Genomic DNA, 18,679 nt, shown 5'->3' with positions numbered 1-18,679 from the left:
CTGCCACGCCTCCGCGTTTGCCTGGCGGCATGACGGGACCTTTCCTGTTCGGAAATGTTGGGACAGTCTTGTATCCAGTGACCAGGTTGGTAACAGGCGAAACAGTTTCCACCCCGGATTGACCTTGAGTCCATCTGTCTGGTCTCACATCTGTTGCGGAATCTTTTCTCCGCCTGCTGGAACTCAAAAGGAAGGTCACCCACTGCTGAATATACTTTAGCTGATTTTTGTCCTTTCGGTTCTTTTGACATTTTTTTTCTACAGTGATTTGAAAATTAAGGAGTCGTTTCCTTGTTACTCTGTCATCCGTCTTATCATCGTCATCCTGCTTCGCCCAATTATGCATATCACGTTTTAAAACCACATCATTAATTGTCCCAATAAACGTTAATCAATACCCCTATTTCAACGATTTATACACATTCCTTTATGTATATTTAAGTAGCTTTCCTAAATCAACTAAAGATTATCTAAGAATCCTTTGAACTGCACACACTTTGGCTTATCTATAAGTTATTGAGTCTATTGTTAGTGTCTATCAGTTAGTTAGTTGTGCATTCTGACTTCCTGTCGTGTGTGATATTCTACAAAATAAGAGCATGTGTTTATTTTCATTCGTCTAAAACTATCAATGTGACACACACACACACACACCTATTTGTGTGCGCGAACGCACATTCCAAGAGATAAGGCGGAACACGATCAAAGATGCCCTTGTTTCTAAGACAACTCTTATCTCACGGCTCACCCAGAAGCGCAGCTGTATCATATCAACCCTTAGTAACTGCAAACAACATTTACCATTCACTCTGACCTTCACAAACTGGCCCTATGTAAGTGAAGTCACTGGGCCTCCCTGCTTCGGTTGCTGCCCCCGCGACCCGACCTCCGATAAGCGGAGGAAGATAATTAAATAGATGGATCACTCACTCATACGATTTCTGAACTAAGTATTATAAAAACAACTATAAAACACAAATGTATTTAAGTTTTAGGAGTTAACAACCAGCCATACAAACAAACAAATGCAGTGAACCCCCAACAGCATACGCTGACACACGAACACCATCAATACCTTCATCTGTCACATTCTCTTCCTTACTTCGACGGGCTCTTTCATTTTCAAACCACATCCTGTATCCATCTCTTCCTTACTCTTCAGACTGTTTCTATTTCTACTCTTCTCTCCTAGAAACCATTTACGTAAGGTTTTCACCATCCATTCTCTTCACCTTCAAACCTCTCTTGCTCTCTTTCTACGTTCCACTTTACCATAAAACTTCGACTTACTTTTTTTAATTTACCAAACGTTTGAGTTCACTACTTTACGAGTGTTGTAAACACCCTCTTACCCCTTTCAAGAAACGTTCTTTTTTATTTTCTCTTTTTTCTTCTTTTTTTTAATTTTTTTTTATTGTCGACAACAGTACATTCAATTTTTCATCAAGCGGTAACGATTGATCACATTTTCCCAGCCGCCATTACGTTCCTCTCTGTCACACTCCTTTGCCATTGTGTCTTTTTCCTTAGTTTTAACGCACACCTTAGTGCCGCAGGGATTTCTCAACCGGGAACTTTATTGTACTCTTTACAAATGGCCTCCAACCTCGGAATTTGTCATGTGGCATAGAAGGGCCTCCACCCTTACGGTCCGTATTTTCCGTGCACACGTTAGTGTCACTTGGATCTTGCAACCGGGAACTTTATTGTACTCTTTACGAATGGCCTCCAACCTCGGAATTTCCGTGCACGCGTTAATGTCACTTGAATCTCACAACCGGGGAGTATTTACTATCCACACAACGGTTATCCATCCCGTTACTCTTTTAGGGGAGACCAATTCCCCAGGGCGAGCCACACCCGACTATTTGCCTACTCGTCAGTGAAGCAGCCCGTCACGGTAATCTAGACACAATGCCTTGAGTTGACCACTTATTTTCAACTATTATGTAATGGCGGACAAGGCAATAATGCAACCAACCTATCAAAATCAGCACCCCGTCTCTGTGGTATATAACAGTGTTTGACTTACAAGACTTTTGGACAGACTCCTAATGCAGATTTTAGAAAAAGGCACTGCTTACCTTGATGTTGGCCAAGTGAGTCTGTCCGTAAGTTTGCAAGAGCAGTCCATTTTTCAGCGTGTCATCCCGGACGAGCCCCCAAATTGTTGCGTTTTGGACCTGTTCTTCCTTCGGTCAACGCCCCCAGATTGTTTGATGACACATAAGCTGGTTTTAAATCAATCAGATACAGAGGTTGCTCATTTTTCTATTTAATAACCAAAGCGCCTTGGGAGATCAATCTAGATACAACATTTCAAAGCTCGGTCCAAATTGATCTAATCCTAAAATGGCAGTTTCTCCCTCCTCACTCACTCTCACCCGCCCCTCTTCTTCTCCTCCCTACCTTGGACAGTTGAGATAACAGATTGTTATGTCTTCATTCACACATTCCAAATTCAAGGTCTATGTAAAAAGGCTCACACTTTAGCTGTTCTAAAATCTGACTAGGAAATAAAAAGACAACCACATCCAACAGTTTATATCCGTGTTTTACCGGATATGTAGCGCTCTGTACAACAGCGTTATAAAAAGTCATTAATTTTACTTATTGAAACTGATACCGATAATTTTTTCAATATCATATTTTAAAGCATTTATCTGTCGTAATATCGGCAGGCTGATATTTTCGGATATCTCAAATTTGGGCCCCAGTATAGAACCTTGTGGGTAATGTTTTTTATCTCAATTGACATGGTTTATGTGTATAAACTTGTCTGTTGCTAAGATAACTACTTAACCAGTCAATCGCAGTGCCTCTGACACCTGACCACACTTTGACATTTTTTTCAGTAACAGATTATGAGCATCATCAATGATGTCAAAAGCCTTACTTATATCAATAAATATATCAACTGTGTATTGTTGGTTGTCTGTTACTGTGGTTATCTTTTTCACAAGTTCCATAACGGCCATCCAAATTGACCTGTTTGATCGGCACCCATACTGAAGATTACTCAATAAGTTATTTTCAATTAAACTCTCCTGTCTTACAGCAAACAATTTTTCCAAGATTTTTTAATATTGTATTTTCCAGGTTTCTTGAGTATTTGATCCGTGCGGTTCCAGCTGTTTTTGACAGCAATTCCTTTTAAGTGTTCTTATTACAAACCCCGTTTCCATATGAGTTGGGAAATTATGTTAGATGTAAATATAAACAGAATACAATGATTTGCAAATAATTTTCAACCCATATTCAGTTGAATATGCTACAAAGACAACATATTTGATGTTAAAACTGATTAACTTTTTTTTTTTCTCCAAATAATCATTAATTTTAGAATTTGATGCCAGCAACACGTGACAAAGAAGTTGGGAAAGGGGGCAACAAATACTGATAAAGTTGGGGAATGCTCATCAAACACCTATTTGAAACATCCCACAGGTGTGCAGGCTAATTGGGAACAGGTGGGTGCCATGGTTGGGTATAAAAGTAGCTTCCATGAAATGCTAAGTAATTCACAAACAAGGATGGGGCGAGAGTCACCAATTTGTAAGCAAATCGTTGAACAGTTTTAGAACAACATTTCTCAACGAGTTATTGCAAGGAATTTAGGGATTTTACCATCTACAATCCGTAAAATTATCAAAAGGTTGAGAAAATCTAGAGAAATCACTGCGCGGAAGCGATGATATCACGGACCTTTGAGCCCTCAGGCGGTATTGCATCAAAAACCGACATCCGTGTGTAAAGGATATCCCCACATGGGCTCAGGAACACTTCAGAAAAACACTGTCAGTAACTACAGCTGGTCGCTACATCTGTAAATGCACGTTAAAACTCTACTATGCAAAGCGAATGCCATTTATCAACACCGAGCTCATCTAAGATGGACTGATGCAAAGGGGAAAAGTGTTCTGTGGTCTGACGAGTCCGCATTTCAAATTATATTTGGAAATTGTGGACGTGGTGTCCTCCGGAACAAAGAGGAAAATAACCATTCAGATTTTTATAGGTGCAAAGTTCAAAAGCCAGCATCTGTGATGGTATGGGGGTGTATTAGTGCCCAAGGCATGGGTAACTTACACATCTGTGAAGGCACCATTAATGCTGAAAGGTACATACAGGTTTTGGAGGAACATATGTTGTCATTCAAGCAACGTTATCATGTACGCCCCTGCTTATTTCAGCAAAACAATGCCAAGCCACGTGCTACAGCAGCGTGGCTTCGTAGTAAAAGAGTGCGGGTACTTTCCTGGCCCGCCTTCAGTCCAGACATGTCTCCCATCGAAAATGTGTGGCGCATTATGAACCGTAAAATACGACAACAAGACCCCGGACGGTTGAACAATTTAAGCTGTACATCAAGCAAGAATGGTAAAGAATTCCACTTTCAAAGCTTCAACAATTAGTTTCCTCAGTTCCCAAACGTTTATTGAGTATTGTTAAAAGAAAATGTGATGTAACACAGTGGTGAACATGCCCTTTCCCAACTACTTTGGCACGTGTTGCAGCCATGAAATTCTAAGGTAATTATTATTTGCAAAAATAAAAAAAGTTTGAGTTAGAACATCAAATATCTTGTCTTCGTAGTGCATTCAATTGAATATGGGTTGAAAAGGATTTGCAAATCATTGTATACTGTTTATATTTACATCTAACACAATTTCCCAACTCTTATGGAAATGGGGTTTGTATGTTTATTAGTTTGTTGTTATATATCTTATCTTTTTTCTGTTTACTTAGTTCTATGTTGTGTATATATTGTTTATATTATTGATTTTTCTTTTTACATGTATTTTGCTATACCATGTGATCCATGATTTAATTAATTTGTTATATTTAGTCATGATTTTTTTGTGTGAACAATGCCTGTCACAGAGTTTGAGTAATGTTGCCAAAAAATGTTATATGCATCGTTTGTGTCACTATTGGCATAGACTCCCTCCCATTGCTGTAAACAAAGTTGGGCTTTGAAGGCAGTCATGGTTGCAGGTGGTTTACATCGGATCAATTTATCTTTGAGCGTGTTACGTTTCATGATTATTATTCTTTAGGATTTAAAAGGAAGATACCCAAGCCAGGAAGATGGTCACTGATATAATTTATTAGTGGTCCAGCTTTAATTTTTACTTATTTTGAAAATATTGTCAATTAATGTGGCTATGTCTACTGTGATCCTACTTGGCTGAGTTATCAGTGGAAATAAGTTGTTGCTACACATAATATGAAATCTGATGTTCGACTATTTAAATTATGTTGTTTGAGTATACAAATTGGAGTTTAATAAATTGATGTTGAAATCACCACAAACTAATTTAACATGTTTATGTTTCTAAACATGGTGTCAATGTTTTAGCGAAATGTGTCCAGACATGACCCAGGTCAGGTGTTCTGTACAAACTACTTACTATGTTTTTTAGTTCCTTCAACAACTATTTCAATGGTCAAAAATTCCACAATTCCTTTGACAGCGATTGACATAGTGTTAATGATATTATATTTCAGTTCACTATCTACATATAAAGCGACCCCCATTCCCTTTGTACTTGTCCTATGTACTGTAAACGGCTCATATCCATCCATTCCCACATGATGGTCCTTTTCGGTATTTAACCAAGTCTCTGACACGCCACTAACCGAGAATTTGATGAATTGTTTCAAATGTTCTTTTATCTTACTATTAGTTATTTTGTAGACTCCTGCTATTAAAATGTACTATCGTAAAATCTCTTTCAATATTAGTATTTTTGAAGTCGTCATCAGTATAATATTTAGAACTTTCGATTATGCTGTTGAATTAATTGTTGTCGGGATGTAAGTCATTTCCAAAATGATTAGTTTTGTATTCTAAAGACGTGTCATTAGAAGCAGAAATTTTAGTGTTTGGGTGCAGTTTAAGTCCTCTTTCATCATCACTATTTTCAAATTCATCATCATCGTTTGTTAATGCAAACATATATTTATCATCCCTAAGAGTCATTTGTTTCGATTGTTGTCCATTTTTTGCTAGTTGGTAATGAAGATATCCATCCGAATATGTTCCATTTACTGTATAAGCACATTTCGAAAGGAGTAATAATTTGTCCCATCCAAAACAGTCATAGTCAATATTTCAAGCATAGCCACAACTTCAAAAAATCATAGGCTATCCATCACTTCCTCAAAAGTATTTGTCCTGTCCAAAAAATATCTAAAAGGCCTCTCTTTGTTCTAGACATCTTTCAGGAATCTCAGCAACATTACTTACATTTGTCAAGTTAGGTCAGCTCTCTTGTCATCTTATCATTATAACTTTAGCTTGCTCCAAAGTAAATCCAATCAGCTTTATTAGAACGTTGCAGTTTCTAGTCCAAGTTGCCTTGATGTTTTTGGGGTTTTTTCTCAGTATGCGTGCCTCACGAGTCACAAGCAAAATCTAGGTTTTTTTGCGTTAGGTGTTCATTTACGCACATGTCGGATACCTTTTATTTGATTTCTTGGATTCAGCAATTCGATTTTAGACCTGTTTCTAAAACGTAGAATCACAGCAGGCTTTGATTTGTCCATTCGAGGAAGGTTATGACACGTTGGGATGTTATTTTGTATCTATTTTTACTGTTGAAAAACTGCAAGACTTGATTCTCCAGTCTTTGTAGCTCCTCGTCCCCGGCGTCCTCGCTAACAGTTCTGCCCCCCTGTACGACTTTGGCTCACAAGCAAGGTTTGACATCCAGCCCAGAAATGATGACATCCTCCATTCTTGTGTACTGTTCTAGACTGTCAATTCTTTTCTCAAGGTGTTTAATGGTGTTATATTTGGCTATTATAAGATATTTTAGATGTCTAACCTCTTTGTTAGCTGCTTCGTTACTTTGTTCAGTTCCGCTGACATGAGGTAGAGCTAGTTACAAATTTCCACGATGTCCTCCTTTGTTTTCTTATCTTTCTTTGGTCGCTTATTTCTGTCTTTTCTTTGTTGCTTACCTTTTTTTACAAGCTATCAAAGTTATGTTTGTTCTGTCACTAAGACAGCAGTCCACGGTGTGTCACCGTCCTGCCATGACGTGAAGTGATGGATTGATCCATAAATTTGTTACTTGTACCAAATCGGTATTTTTAAAACTGTGCTGGTGTCTAAAACAAACAAAACATCCCAGTTTTTGTTAAAAAAATTATGTCTTATTTATTTTTGATGGATTTATGTGACTTTGCTCTTTGCATTTCTCCAGGTCTTCCTCCTGGTCATCTTCCCTCATCAATGCTCAGCTACCAACAACAACAACATTTACTACGCTCAGGACCTGGTCAGGTTAGTGTTAAAACACTATGACAAAAATATTTGGCCGGTGATCATTACACCTCTAGAAGTGAATATAGCCCATCGTTACACTTTTGTAGCTATCACAACTTCCGCTTTTCACAGAAGACTTTCCACTCGAGTTGAGTCTCCATGTTTGCGATTTTGCCAGCTAAGGCACGTCACCTTCATTATGTTTACAGGGTTTCGGCAGTGCATTAAAAGTTCATAAATGGATTTTGCAAAAATTAAGGCCTTAAATAGCATTAACAATTATTAATATCGATATCCAGAGACATAAAAATGTACCGTATTTTTTGGATTGTAAGTCGCTCCGGAGTATACGTCGCACCGGCCGAAAATGCATAATAAAGGAGGAAAAAACATATATATGACGCACTGGAGTATAAGTCGCATTTCTGGGGGAAATTTATTTGATAAAATCCAACACCAAGAATAGACATTTGAAAGGCAATTTAAAATAAATAAAGAATAGTGAACAGGCTGAATAAGTGTACGTTATATGACGCATAAATAACCAACTGAGAACATGCCTGGTATGTTAACGTAACATATTATGGTAAGAGTCATTCAAATAACTATAACATATAGAACATGCTATATGTTTACCAAACAATCCGTCACTCCTAATCGATAAAGCCGATGAAATCGTATACGTCTAGTCTCTTACGTGAATGAGCTAAATAATATTATTTGATATTTTACGGTAATGTGTTAATCATTTCACTCATAAGTCGCTCCCGAGTATAAATCGCTCCCGAGTATAAGTCGCTCCTGAGTATAAGTCGCATCCCCGGCCAAACTCTGAAAAAAACTGACTTATAGTCCGAAAAATATGGTTAAAGTTTTTATGGAATTATAAATAAATATCATACTAGGAATTCAAATGATGCATTTGTTAAGAATAATTGATTTAAATTTTTGGGAAAAATACATGTCAAGGAATGATATTTGGAAAAATGGCGATAAGATGCATTGAAAATAAACAATTTAACATCTTGAATATAATGTATTTCACACCCTCTCAGTTGTTGAAAATGGGCAGAGTAGATAGCAAGTTATGTATCAGGTATCAGGCAACTGAAGGAACTCATTCATTTACTTTGGGAATGTCAGAACATTAAAAGTTGTGGTCTGTGGTTAGAATTGCCTTGTTTGACCATCCTAAGCAGCTGTAGGTCACATGAGGTGTATTTAAAATTGCCTTTCTAATGTCTATTTTTGGTGTTTTTATGAAATAAATTTCCCCCAAAAATGCGACTTATATATGTTTTTTTTCCTTCTTTATTTTGCATTTTCGGCAGGTGCGACTTATACTCCGGAGCGACTTATACTCGGAAAAATACGGTAACTATTTTTTTAAATTGTATCCTAATCGAAAAACATATCCTCCAGTTTGTGGCTATTAGAAGTCATACTTACGGAGGCTATGCATTTGATTTGATTTACAAAATTAGTTGGTTCTTGTATATGGTTCGTACACATAAAAAAGTTTGTATAGTGAAACAGAGTTCCCTATAAGAAACAATGTAAATATGAATAATGGGTTCCAGCCTTGACAAAAGTCTGTATTTTAGTGAAGTTTTGTACACTTTGATCACAATATTAAGTAGTATACTGTATTGTATATCAAACAAACATAAGGGCGTGGTGGATCAACTTTCTATTTAATAACAAATGAGCTGTGCTGTATGCGCTGCCCCGGCAACATGCGCGAACACACTCTCGCCACTCTCAAACGATCATGAAATCCTTAATAAACATTTAAAATAGTCAAATCCGTCCACACTAACATCATCAACAAGGAGCTGGTAGGGATGGACAGATATTTTGACACCAGTACAAAATTGGAACTTTTGAAACAGTACTTTGATTAATTGGTGCCTGGACCGGTACTCCAAAAAAGGTAATCACAGCGATTTTGGCCAAAAACAATGCCTTTATTTACAGAATTGTGTTTTCTCTTCTTATTGCCCTTAGATGAACTCCCACAGTATATGGGAGAACAGTATGGGCTTTGGACCAGTCAGTGTTACCCCTGGACTAGTTACACAAATGGAGGTGAGTTCCTCTTATTTTTTTTATTAACAATTGACCAACTGCTCACTGTCCACTTTATTCATTTATATATATATGTACACTAGGGATGTCACTGTATGCACATTTCTTATCACAGTTATTATTATCGCAGTATTTTTGAATGTGCTCAAAAAGTACTGAAATATTTTAACCAAGTTTTATTTAAAAACCCCCCAACAAATTCTAAATTTCCTTTGTAGAAGAAACATTATTGTGAATAAGCCATTTAACAGCAGTGCGCACGCACATCGAGGTTCTACACCGGTGGTCCCCAACCACCGGTCGATTGGTACCGGGCCGCAGAAGAATTTTTTATAATTTTTATTTTAAATTTTTTTTTTTTTTTTTATTAAATCAACATAAAAAACACAAGATACACTTACAATTAGTGCACCAACCCAAAAAACTTCCCTTTTTCATGACAAAAAAAAGAAAAGAAAAAAAAAGTGCGAGCAAGAGCTAACTTTATCTATAACCATCTGCACGTAAAGTGCAACGTATGAGCATGCAAGGTTTTTGGCCGGGAACGTATGAACAATGTTTTCAAATAAATGTGATTGCCAATAGACTGTTTTTTGTGGCGCTTGCTCTCTCTTCAGGATAGTCCGTTAATGTCCATAATAAAGGAGGCGGGACTTCCAAAGCGCCCAGTTCAGGGGAGAAACGATGAGGGACGGGATTTTTCAGAAAGAGTTCCACCTCCACGCTCTTCTTCTCCTGTCATTGGCTCCCCCCCAGTAAGAGCGGTGCCTATTGGAACTCCGCCCAAGCAGCCAATGAGTCACACCTTAAATCATCAGGTATAGAGCATCTAACCATCCTTTGCATCACATACTTTACAAAATCTGTATTAATTATTTAAAAAATGATCCGCCATAATTCTTAATTTTATGGTTGTAGTTCATGTTTTTTTTTAATCAACCCTAATTCTGCCATTTTCTCTGTGTACATGTTGTGTGCTGCCCAACCCTTTCAATAATTGTGTGTGTATGTGTGTAGATCCACCATCCCACAGCAGTTCATGTGAGAGCCCCAATTCAGCACAGATACCCGCCTCCTTTCCCGGAACGTCTGTCACCAAACACTCTACTCAATTTAGCTGTAAGATTTTTCATCACCTTTTTAAAGTTTCTTTCACAAAAAATGTTGCACAAAATCTGTTAATTAAGAGCTGTAATGAGAAATATTGACAAATTAAACCAGGCGTGTTCAAACTAGGGCCATGTGTGGCCTTTTAGTATTTTTAAATTAGGCCCGCAGGACATCAAAGATATCAGTTTTTGGTATGTGCGCACCTCTGCAGACCAACATCGATGACACAAAAGAAGATGATGAGGTCATAGAAAGCCTCTGCATTTTTACACCAACAAGGGGGGAAAATCCTTAATACAGAAGCTAAAATACGCTAATATTTTTAAAGTATATGGATAAAATTAGAGCTGTCCGGTAATATCGGCAGTCTGATATTATCGGCCGATAAAAGCTTTAAAATGTAATATCAGAGATTATCAGTATTGGGTTAAAAAAGTAAAATGTATGACTTTTTAAAACGCTGCTGTACAGAGTGGTACACGGACGTAGGGTGAAGTACAGAGCGCCAATAAACCTTAAAGGCACTGCCTTTGCGTGCCGGCCCAATCACATATTTCCGGCTTTTCACACACACAAGTGAATGCAAGGCATAATTGGTCAACATCCATACAGGTCACACTGAGGGTGGCCGTATAAACGGTTACAAATATGCGGCACACTGTGAACCCACACCAAACAAGAATGACAAACACATTTAGGGAGAACATCCGCACCGTAACACAACATAAACACAGAACCCATTGCAGCACTACCTCTTCCGGGAAGTTACAATATACACCCCCCGCAACCACCCCTCCCCCCACACCTCAAGGCCGCCCTCCCAACTTCGCCCACCTCAACCTCCTCATGCTCTCTCAGGGAGAGCATGTCCCAAATTCCAAGCTGCTGTTTTGAGGCATATTAAAAAAAATAAAATAATGCACTTTTTGACTTCAATAATAAATACGGCAGTGCCACGTTGGCATTTTTTTCATAACTTGAGTTGATTTATTTTGTAAAACCTTGTTACGTTGTTTAATGCATCCAGCGGGGCATCACAACAAAATTAGGCATAATAATGTGTTAATTCCACGACTGTATATATCGGTATCGTTTGATATCGGAATCGGTAATCAAGAGTTGGACAATATCGGATATCGGCAAAAAAGCCATTATCGGACATCTCTAGATAAAATAAAAACTTACCTGCTTATAGGTGGCTGAACGTTTTAGAAGAAGACAATTTTTAATGTGAGAAATTCCTGTTGCTGTTGTTGTATAAATGTTGTATTTTTGGTTAAATAATTTGCTGTGCAAATGGAAAATATATATTTTTGCTTTAACAATTCAAATGACTAAGTGCAGGAGAAAAACTTTGCTGTTTTTTCTACTAGAACTCGCCTCTGTATCGTGGACCATTTCCTCCAGGAGTCGGTCCTGTGCTTTCCCAGATTCAAAGAGCCCAGCTTCTTAACTCTCAGGTCAGTGATACTGTATAGTGATGAAACCTTTAAAGCAAATCCGTCGCGTTGTTCCATGACTGGTGAATCTCTCATAGGCTTCATATATAATTGACAATTTAATTGATTTAACATTTGAAATAACACACGACCAACAACACTTTCGTGTTTCCAGGTGGCAGGTGTTCACCGTGGCAGTCCAATGCCTCCTCTGTTACCAGGCGGAGGAAGTTTCAGGCCATTTTTCGGTGGCCCACACCCTCCCCACGGTCATCGAATGGGTCCCCTGCCCCATCTTGGCCACCCTAACCACATACCGCCCATCAGACACAGTGCCACCCACCTACACCCCCAACATCGCCGCATGCTCACCCAGCGCATGCAGAACAGAGGAGGGTAAGGGATTGTGTGCAACAATGACTACGTTTACACGTTTACCTAAGTGACCCGAATCAGATTTTTTTTCCACCTTTCTGTTTACACTGCAAGTAAAATTTTTAGACTCCTGTATAAATGCGCACAGGGCCCAATGTGGCCTCGACGTCATTTGCATGTGCAGTTCGATTAAGTGAAAACAAAGCAAGTTGACCAGATTCCGTAAAATAAAACAAAAGTCGCCACAACTTAAAAATTTCAGTTTTTACCTGAATTATAAAAAAAATTAAATAATATAGTGTATGTATGTGTCTATCTGTGAATAAATATGTGTATACACTAGGGTTGTCCCGATAACAATATTTTGGTACCGGTATCAAAATATGTTTTTCGATACTTTTCTAAATAAAGGGGACCACAAACAAATAGCATTATTGGCTTTATTTTAACAAAAAAATCGTACGGTACATTAAACATATGTTTCTTATTGCAATTGAAGAAAATGTTGTCCTTAAAAAAATAGTGAACATACAACGCAACTTGTCTTTTAGTAGTAAGCAAGCAAAGAAAAGCTCCTATTTTTTTCTGCTGACGTATGCAGTACCATATTGTGTCATTTCTCATTTTATTTCGTCAAATTTATAAAGGACAAGCTGTAAAAATGGATTATTAATCCACTTGTTCATTGACTCTTAATATCTGGTTATTTTCCATTTCAACATGTTGTATCTAGACTTCGGTTAAAATGTAATAATGACTTATTTTTCAGTTGTTGGGATACTTCACATTATTTTTGGATGATACCACAAATTTAGTTAACGTTTCAATACCAAGTAGTTACAGGATCATACATTGGTCATATTCAAAGTCTTCATGTGTCCAGAGACATATTTACTGAGTTCATAAACATAATGTGAATTTTAAAAAAAGGAAAAACGATAGATTTTCTGACGATAAAAAATATCAATGTAATTATAGTAGTATCGACTAGATACACTATTGTACTTGGTATCATTACAGTGGATGTCAGGTGTAGATCCGCTCATGGCATTTGTTTACATTCGGGAACCCTAGCTTTTGTTAGCGGTGACGCCGGTGAGCTGTTGTATCCTCCAACGGTGTGTAGTGAAGCATGTTTAGATAGTCTTCGTCCTGCAGGAATGATTCTTGTAAGAAACTTACTTTATTCGTCGCCATGGAGGCACGGATTAGCGATTTAGAAATAACTAAAAGACTGCCGGCTCTTGATGGATGTTCTCTGCTAGCTAACTATTCATGTCTTAAAGTACCTGTTCCTGAGGGCGTTACAGGCTTCACCTTTATCGTTAGTTTTTAAGCCAAAATGCGTCCATTCTCCCTTTTCTGTCTACACACCTTGTCTGCTTGTAAGTACTCTGGGATTGTGTGCTGCCGAGCATGCTCCTCTGCTCGTAAACCCAGCAATGTCATGAAGTAACAGCGCCGTCATGCCCGTTAAAAAAAATTAATTGGGAACCGGTACTTTTCAAACATAGTACTATTTTTGATTCATTAGTACTATAATACAATACTAGTACCGGTATACTGTACAACCCTAGTATACACTGAACGGGTCGCCACCTTGTCGTGGTGGAGAGCCCTGCGTGTTCCAATGAACCTGAGAGCGATGCCGTCTGGAGCTAGCTCCTGGTAGGTTCAACCATGGTGGTAAGGTTGAGGGTGAGGTTCCAGACGAAGAGCGGCCCAAAAAGTCCTCAACGGCGGAGTGGGCTGATGATGGCAGCGGAGAAAGCTCCACAACGGTCACAAAGGCGGGAGAAGGCTGCAGCAAAGATGGGTCCCCAATTGTCTTGGTCTCCATGCCATTGGACCCTGGCCCTCCCTTTGTCAAGGACAGTGTGGTGGCTGCCTGTGCACCAGCCTCCCCACTTTATAAGATTCCATGCACAGGCGTTCTCCTGAAGGAAGGACTCACCATTACCCAACTAAAGGAGGAGAAAGGGTGATATACCTTCTTCTGGAAGGGAAAAGCGGCTGATGAGCCCAGAAATCATGGGGTGGGTTTTGCATCAAGAATCGGCTCATCTCCCAACTCTCCGATTCTCCACTAGGCATCAATGAGCGTCTCATGACCCTACGACTGAGTCTCTCAAACTATCAGATGGCCACAGCTGTGAGTGCCTATGCACCAACCTTGGACTCACAAGATGAAGATAAGGAGACCTTTTATGCAACCCTTGACCAGGTTTTATCAAACGTCCCAAAGGAAGACAAGATCCTCCTACTCGGGGACTTCAATGCCAGGACCACGAGCTCTGGAAAGGCACCTTGGGCAAAGAGGGTGTTGGGAATGTAAACTCCAATGGAATCCTCCTATTATCTAAATGTGCTGAACACGAGCTCGTGATCACAAACACCTTGTTCCGCCAGAGAAACCGTTACAAAACCTCATGGATGCATCCCCGATCAAAGTGCTGGCATCTCATTGATTATATATATATATATATATATATATATATATATATCTGTATATATCTTCTTCTGCTTATCTGAGGTCGGGTCGCGGGGGTAGCAGCCTAAGCAGGGAAGCCCAGACTTCCCTCTCCCCAGCCACTTCGTCTAGCTCTTCCCGGGGGATCCCGAGGCGTCCCCAGGCCAGCCGGGAGACATAGTCTTCCCAACGTGTCCTGGGTCTTCCCCGTAGCCTTCTACCGGTTGGACGTGCCCTAAACAACTTCCTCGGGAGGCGTTCGGGTGGCATCCTGACCAGATGCCCGAACCACCTCATCTGGCTTCTCTCGATGTGGAGGAGCAGCGGCTTTACTTTGAGTTCCTCCCGGATGACAGAGCTTCTCACCCTATCTCTAAGGGAGAGCCCCGCCACACGGTGGAGGAAACTCATTTCGGCCGCTTGTACTCGTGATCTTATCCTTTCGGTCATGAGGAAAAGCTCATGACCCTAGGTGAGGATGGGAACGTAGATTGACCGGTAAATTGAGAGCTTTGCCTTCCGGCTCAGCTCCTTCTTCACCACAACGGATCGGTACAACGTCCGCATTACTGAAGACGCCGCACCGATCCGCCTGTCGATCTCACGATCCACTCTTCCCCCACTTGTGAACAAGACTCCTAGGTACTTTAACTCCTCCACTTGGGGCAGGGTCTCCTCCCCAACCCAGAGATGGCACTCCACCCTTTTCCGGGAGAGAACCGTGGACTCGGATTTGGAGGTGCTGATTCTCATTCCGGCCGCTTCACACTCGGCTGCGAACCGATCCAGTGAGAGCTGAAGATCACGGCTAGATGAAGCCATCAGGACCACATTGTCTGCAAAAAGCAGAGACCTAATCCCGCGGCCACCAAACCGGAACCCCTCAACGCCTTGACTGCGCCTAGAAATTCTGTCCATAAAAGTTATGAACAGAATCGGTGACAAAAGGCAGCCCTGGCGGAGTCCAACCCTCACTGGAAACGTGTCCGACTTATTACCGGCAATGCGGACCAAGCTCTGACACTGATCGTACAGGGAGCGGACTGCCACAATAAGACAGTCCGATACCCCATACTCTCTGAGTACTCCCCACAGGACTTCCCTAGGGACACGGTCGAATGCCTTCTCCAAGTCCACAAAGCACATGTAGATTGGTTGGGAAAACTCCCATGCACCCTCAAGAACACTGTCGGCAGTGTAGAGCTGGTCTACAGTTTCACGACCAGGACGAAAACCACACTGTTCCTCCTAAATCCGAGGTTCGACTATCTGGCGTAGCCTCCTCTCCATTACACCTGAATAAACCTTACCAGGAAGGCTGAGGAGTGTGATCCCACGATAGTTGGAACACACCCTCCGGTCCCCCTTCTTAAAGAGAGGGACCACCACCCCGTTCTGCCAATCCAGAGGTACCGCCCCCCGATGTCCACACAATGCTGCAGAGTCTTGTCAACCAAGACATCCCCACAGCATCCAGAGCCTTAAGGAACTCCAGGCGGATCTCATCCACCCCTGGGGCCTTGCCACCGTGGAGCTTTTTAACTACCTCAGCAACCTCAGCCCCAGAAATAGGAGGGTCCACCACAGATCCCCCAGGCACTGCTTCCTCATAGGAAGACGTGTTTGTGGGATTGAGGAGGTCTTCGAAGTATTCCTTCCACCTATCCACAACATATATATATATATCCTTGTTGGAGGCACCACACCACACCAGTTTCATATGCGCATTCACCGAACCCTTTTTTTGTGAAAAATAAAATGTTTTTTTTTTCAAATTCAAGACAAAGTATGTTTTTGGTAACACTTTACTATAGGGGAACATATTCTAAGTAACAAAGACTTAATTTAGAGTTATTTGGACACTAGGGGAACATGTTCTAAGTAATTGAATATGTTAGTTATTTGGTTAGGGTCAGGGTCAGGGTTAGAGGGTTAGGGTTATAATAAGGCCATGCCGAATAAGGCATTAATTAGTACTTAATGACTAGTTGAGAACCAATATGTTAGTAATTTGCATGTTAATAAGCATTAATAATTAATTAATAAGCATTAATAATTAATGGTGAATATGTTCCCCATACTAAAGGGTTACCACATTTTTTTTTTAACTGGTGCACAAAATCAACCGTGCATGAACATCACCTTGTTCAAACAACAAAACTAAGACAGTGCATAAACTCACAACAAATTACACACCTGCAAATCAGTCAGCTGTTGCCGTATCTGTAATATGCCAACAGGGAGAAGTTTGTATTTACACGAAGAGTCGGGTGTTTTTTGATCTCCGCCGAACCCCTGAGGTCGACTCACCGAACCCCTAGGGTTCGATCGAACCATGATTAAGAACCACTGATATATATGTATGTATGCATGTATGTATGTATGTATGTATGTAAAATATGTGTAATATATTTTGGAGGGTTCTAATCTTTCTGTGGCTGTTTAGTGGACATCAGCGTGGATCTACGTTAGCTTTTTTTTTTCAAATCAACTTATGCAATGAAACGTAACATGTAAGCACATACGGTACAGCGTACGCGTCAATTCCTGTCTTTCAACTATCGCTATTTCTTTGCGATCAAATTATATAATATCTTCATATATTTCATGGGGACATTGACTCTAGAATGCACTGCAGGTCTAAGTTCCTTACTTCTAACATCTGCTTACCTTCCTGAAGGGACCGTAACAGGACTGGAGGGGACTGGCACAGCAGGGATCCATACAGTAACTTGATGACTCCGAAAGAGAAGGAATGGGTCACTAAAATTCAAATGATGCAGCTTCAGAGTACTGACCCTTTCTTGGATGACTACTACTATCAGGTGGGTCTTGCAAGTTCATCTCCTCTAAAGTACTGCTACAGTAGTGCTCACACTAAATACATATTTTTACCACTGAGTACTCTTAAGTTAGTGAAAATCCAAGTTTAATTTCTATTGTATGGTCCCTTGAGAATATACACAGTTTGGGTAATAACGCACGTAATGTCTTAACTAAGGGCTCTTAAAGGGGACCTATTTTCCAAAACCAACTTTTGTTACCTATTGGTACCTGTTTGTGTATTTGGTAGATTTGCATAAGTTCTGAATTTTTTTAATCAAATTTAAAATGTATCCAATCCATTTTATTTATATACCACATTTAAACAACAAAAATGTTTCCAAAGTGATGCACAAAAATATTAAAAACAAGATTCAAATATTATCCATGGCTCCACCAATGACTGAATAAAAACAAAATAAATATGATTAATAACGATTTTACAGGGTAAAACCAATGAAAACATAAAATACAAATACAAATTTAAAAACACAGAGGACCACACAACTCAAGTAGTGTTAAAAGCCAGAGAATAAAAGTGGGTCTTAAGACGAGACTTAAAACACTCCACTGTTGGAGCAGTTCAAACATGGAGGGGCAAAGTGTTCCAGAAGGACCTGTTTCCCCTGGTTTTATGTCTCGCTTTGGGCACCACGAGCAGGAGCTGGCTCTCGGACCTCAGAGTGCACGCCGGAGTATACAGGACTGTCTCAGAAAATTTGAATATTGTGATAAAGTCCTTTATTTTCTGTAATGCAACCAAAAGCATGACAATGTCATACATTCTGGATTCATTACACAACTTAAATATTGCAAGCCTTTTATTGTTTTAATATTGCTGATTATGGCATACAGCTTAAGAAAACTCCAAAATCCTATCTCAAAAAATCAGAATATTTCCTCAGACCAAGTAAAAAAAAAAAAAAAGATTTATAACAGAAAAACAAAATCAAACATTTGAAAATGTCAATTAATGCTCTCAGTACTTTGTTGGGAATCATTTTGCACGGATTGCTGCCTCAATGCGGCGTGGCTTGGAGGAAATCAGCCTGTGGCATTGCTGAGGTGTTATGGATGCCCAGGATGCTTCAATATCGG

General features: G+C 39.8%; 1 protein-coding gene across 1 annotated transcript in view; it reads left to right on the top strand.

The window, feature by feature from the left end:
• The window catches only part of patl1 (PAT1 homolog 1, processing body mRNA decay factor), a 64,416-nt gene that overhangs the window by 23,126 nt on the left and 22,611 nt on the right, over window positions 1–18,679 (top strand). Inside the window, exons 5-11 of the mRNA XM_061907942.1 lie at window positions 7,215–7,294; window positions 9,284–9,364; window positions 9,982–10,182; window positions 10,382–10,483; window positions 11,848–11,934; window positions 12,089–12,309; window positions 17,439–17,583. Coding sequence (XP_061763926.1) covers window positions 7,215–7,294; window positions 9,284–9,364; window positions 9,982–10,182; window positions 10,382–10,483; window positions 11,848–11,934; window positions 12,089–12,309; window positions 17,439–17,583 — 917 coding nt within the window. The remainder of the gene's footprint in view (window positions 1–7,214; window positions 7,295–9,283; window positions 9,365–9,981; window positions 10,183–10,381; window positions 10,484–11,847; window positions 11,935–12,088; window positions 12,310–17,438; window positions 17,584–18,679) is intronic.

The sequence above is a fragment of the Nerophis ophidion genome, linkage group LG01 (genome assembly GCF_033978795.1).
Source record: "Nerophis ophidion isolate RoL-2023_Sa linkage group LG01, RoL_Noph_v1.0, whole genome shotgun sequence".
In the NCBI taxonomy this organism is placed as follows: Eukaryota; Metazoa; Chordata; class Actinopteri; order Syngnathiformes; family Syngnathidae; genus Nerophis; species Nerophis ophidion.
The sequence above is the reverse complement of the archived record's forward strand: the minus strand, read 5'-3'. Positions and strand labels throughout refer to the sequence as shown.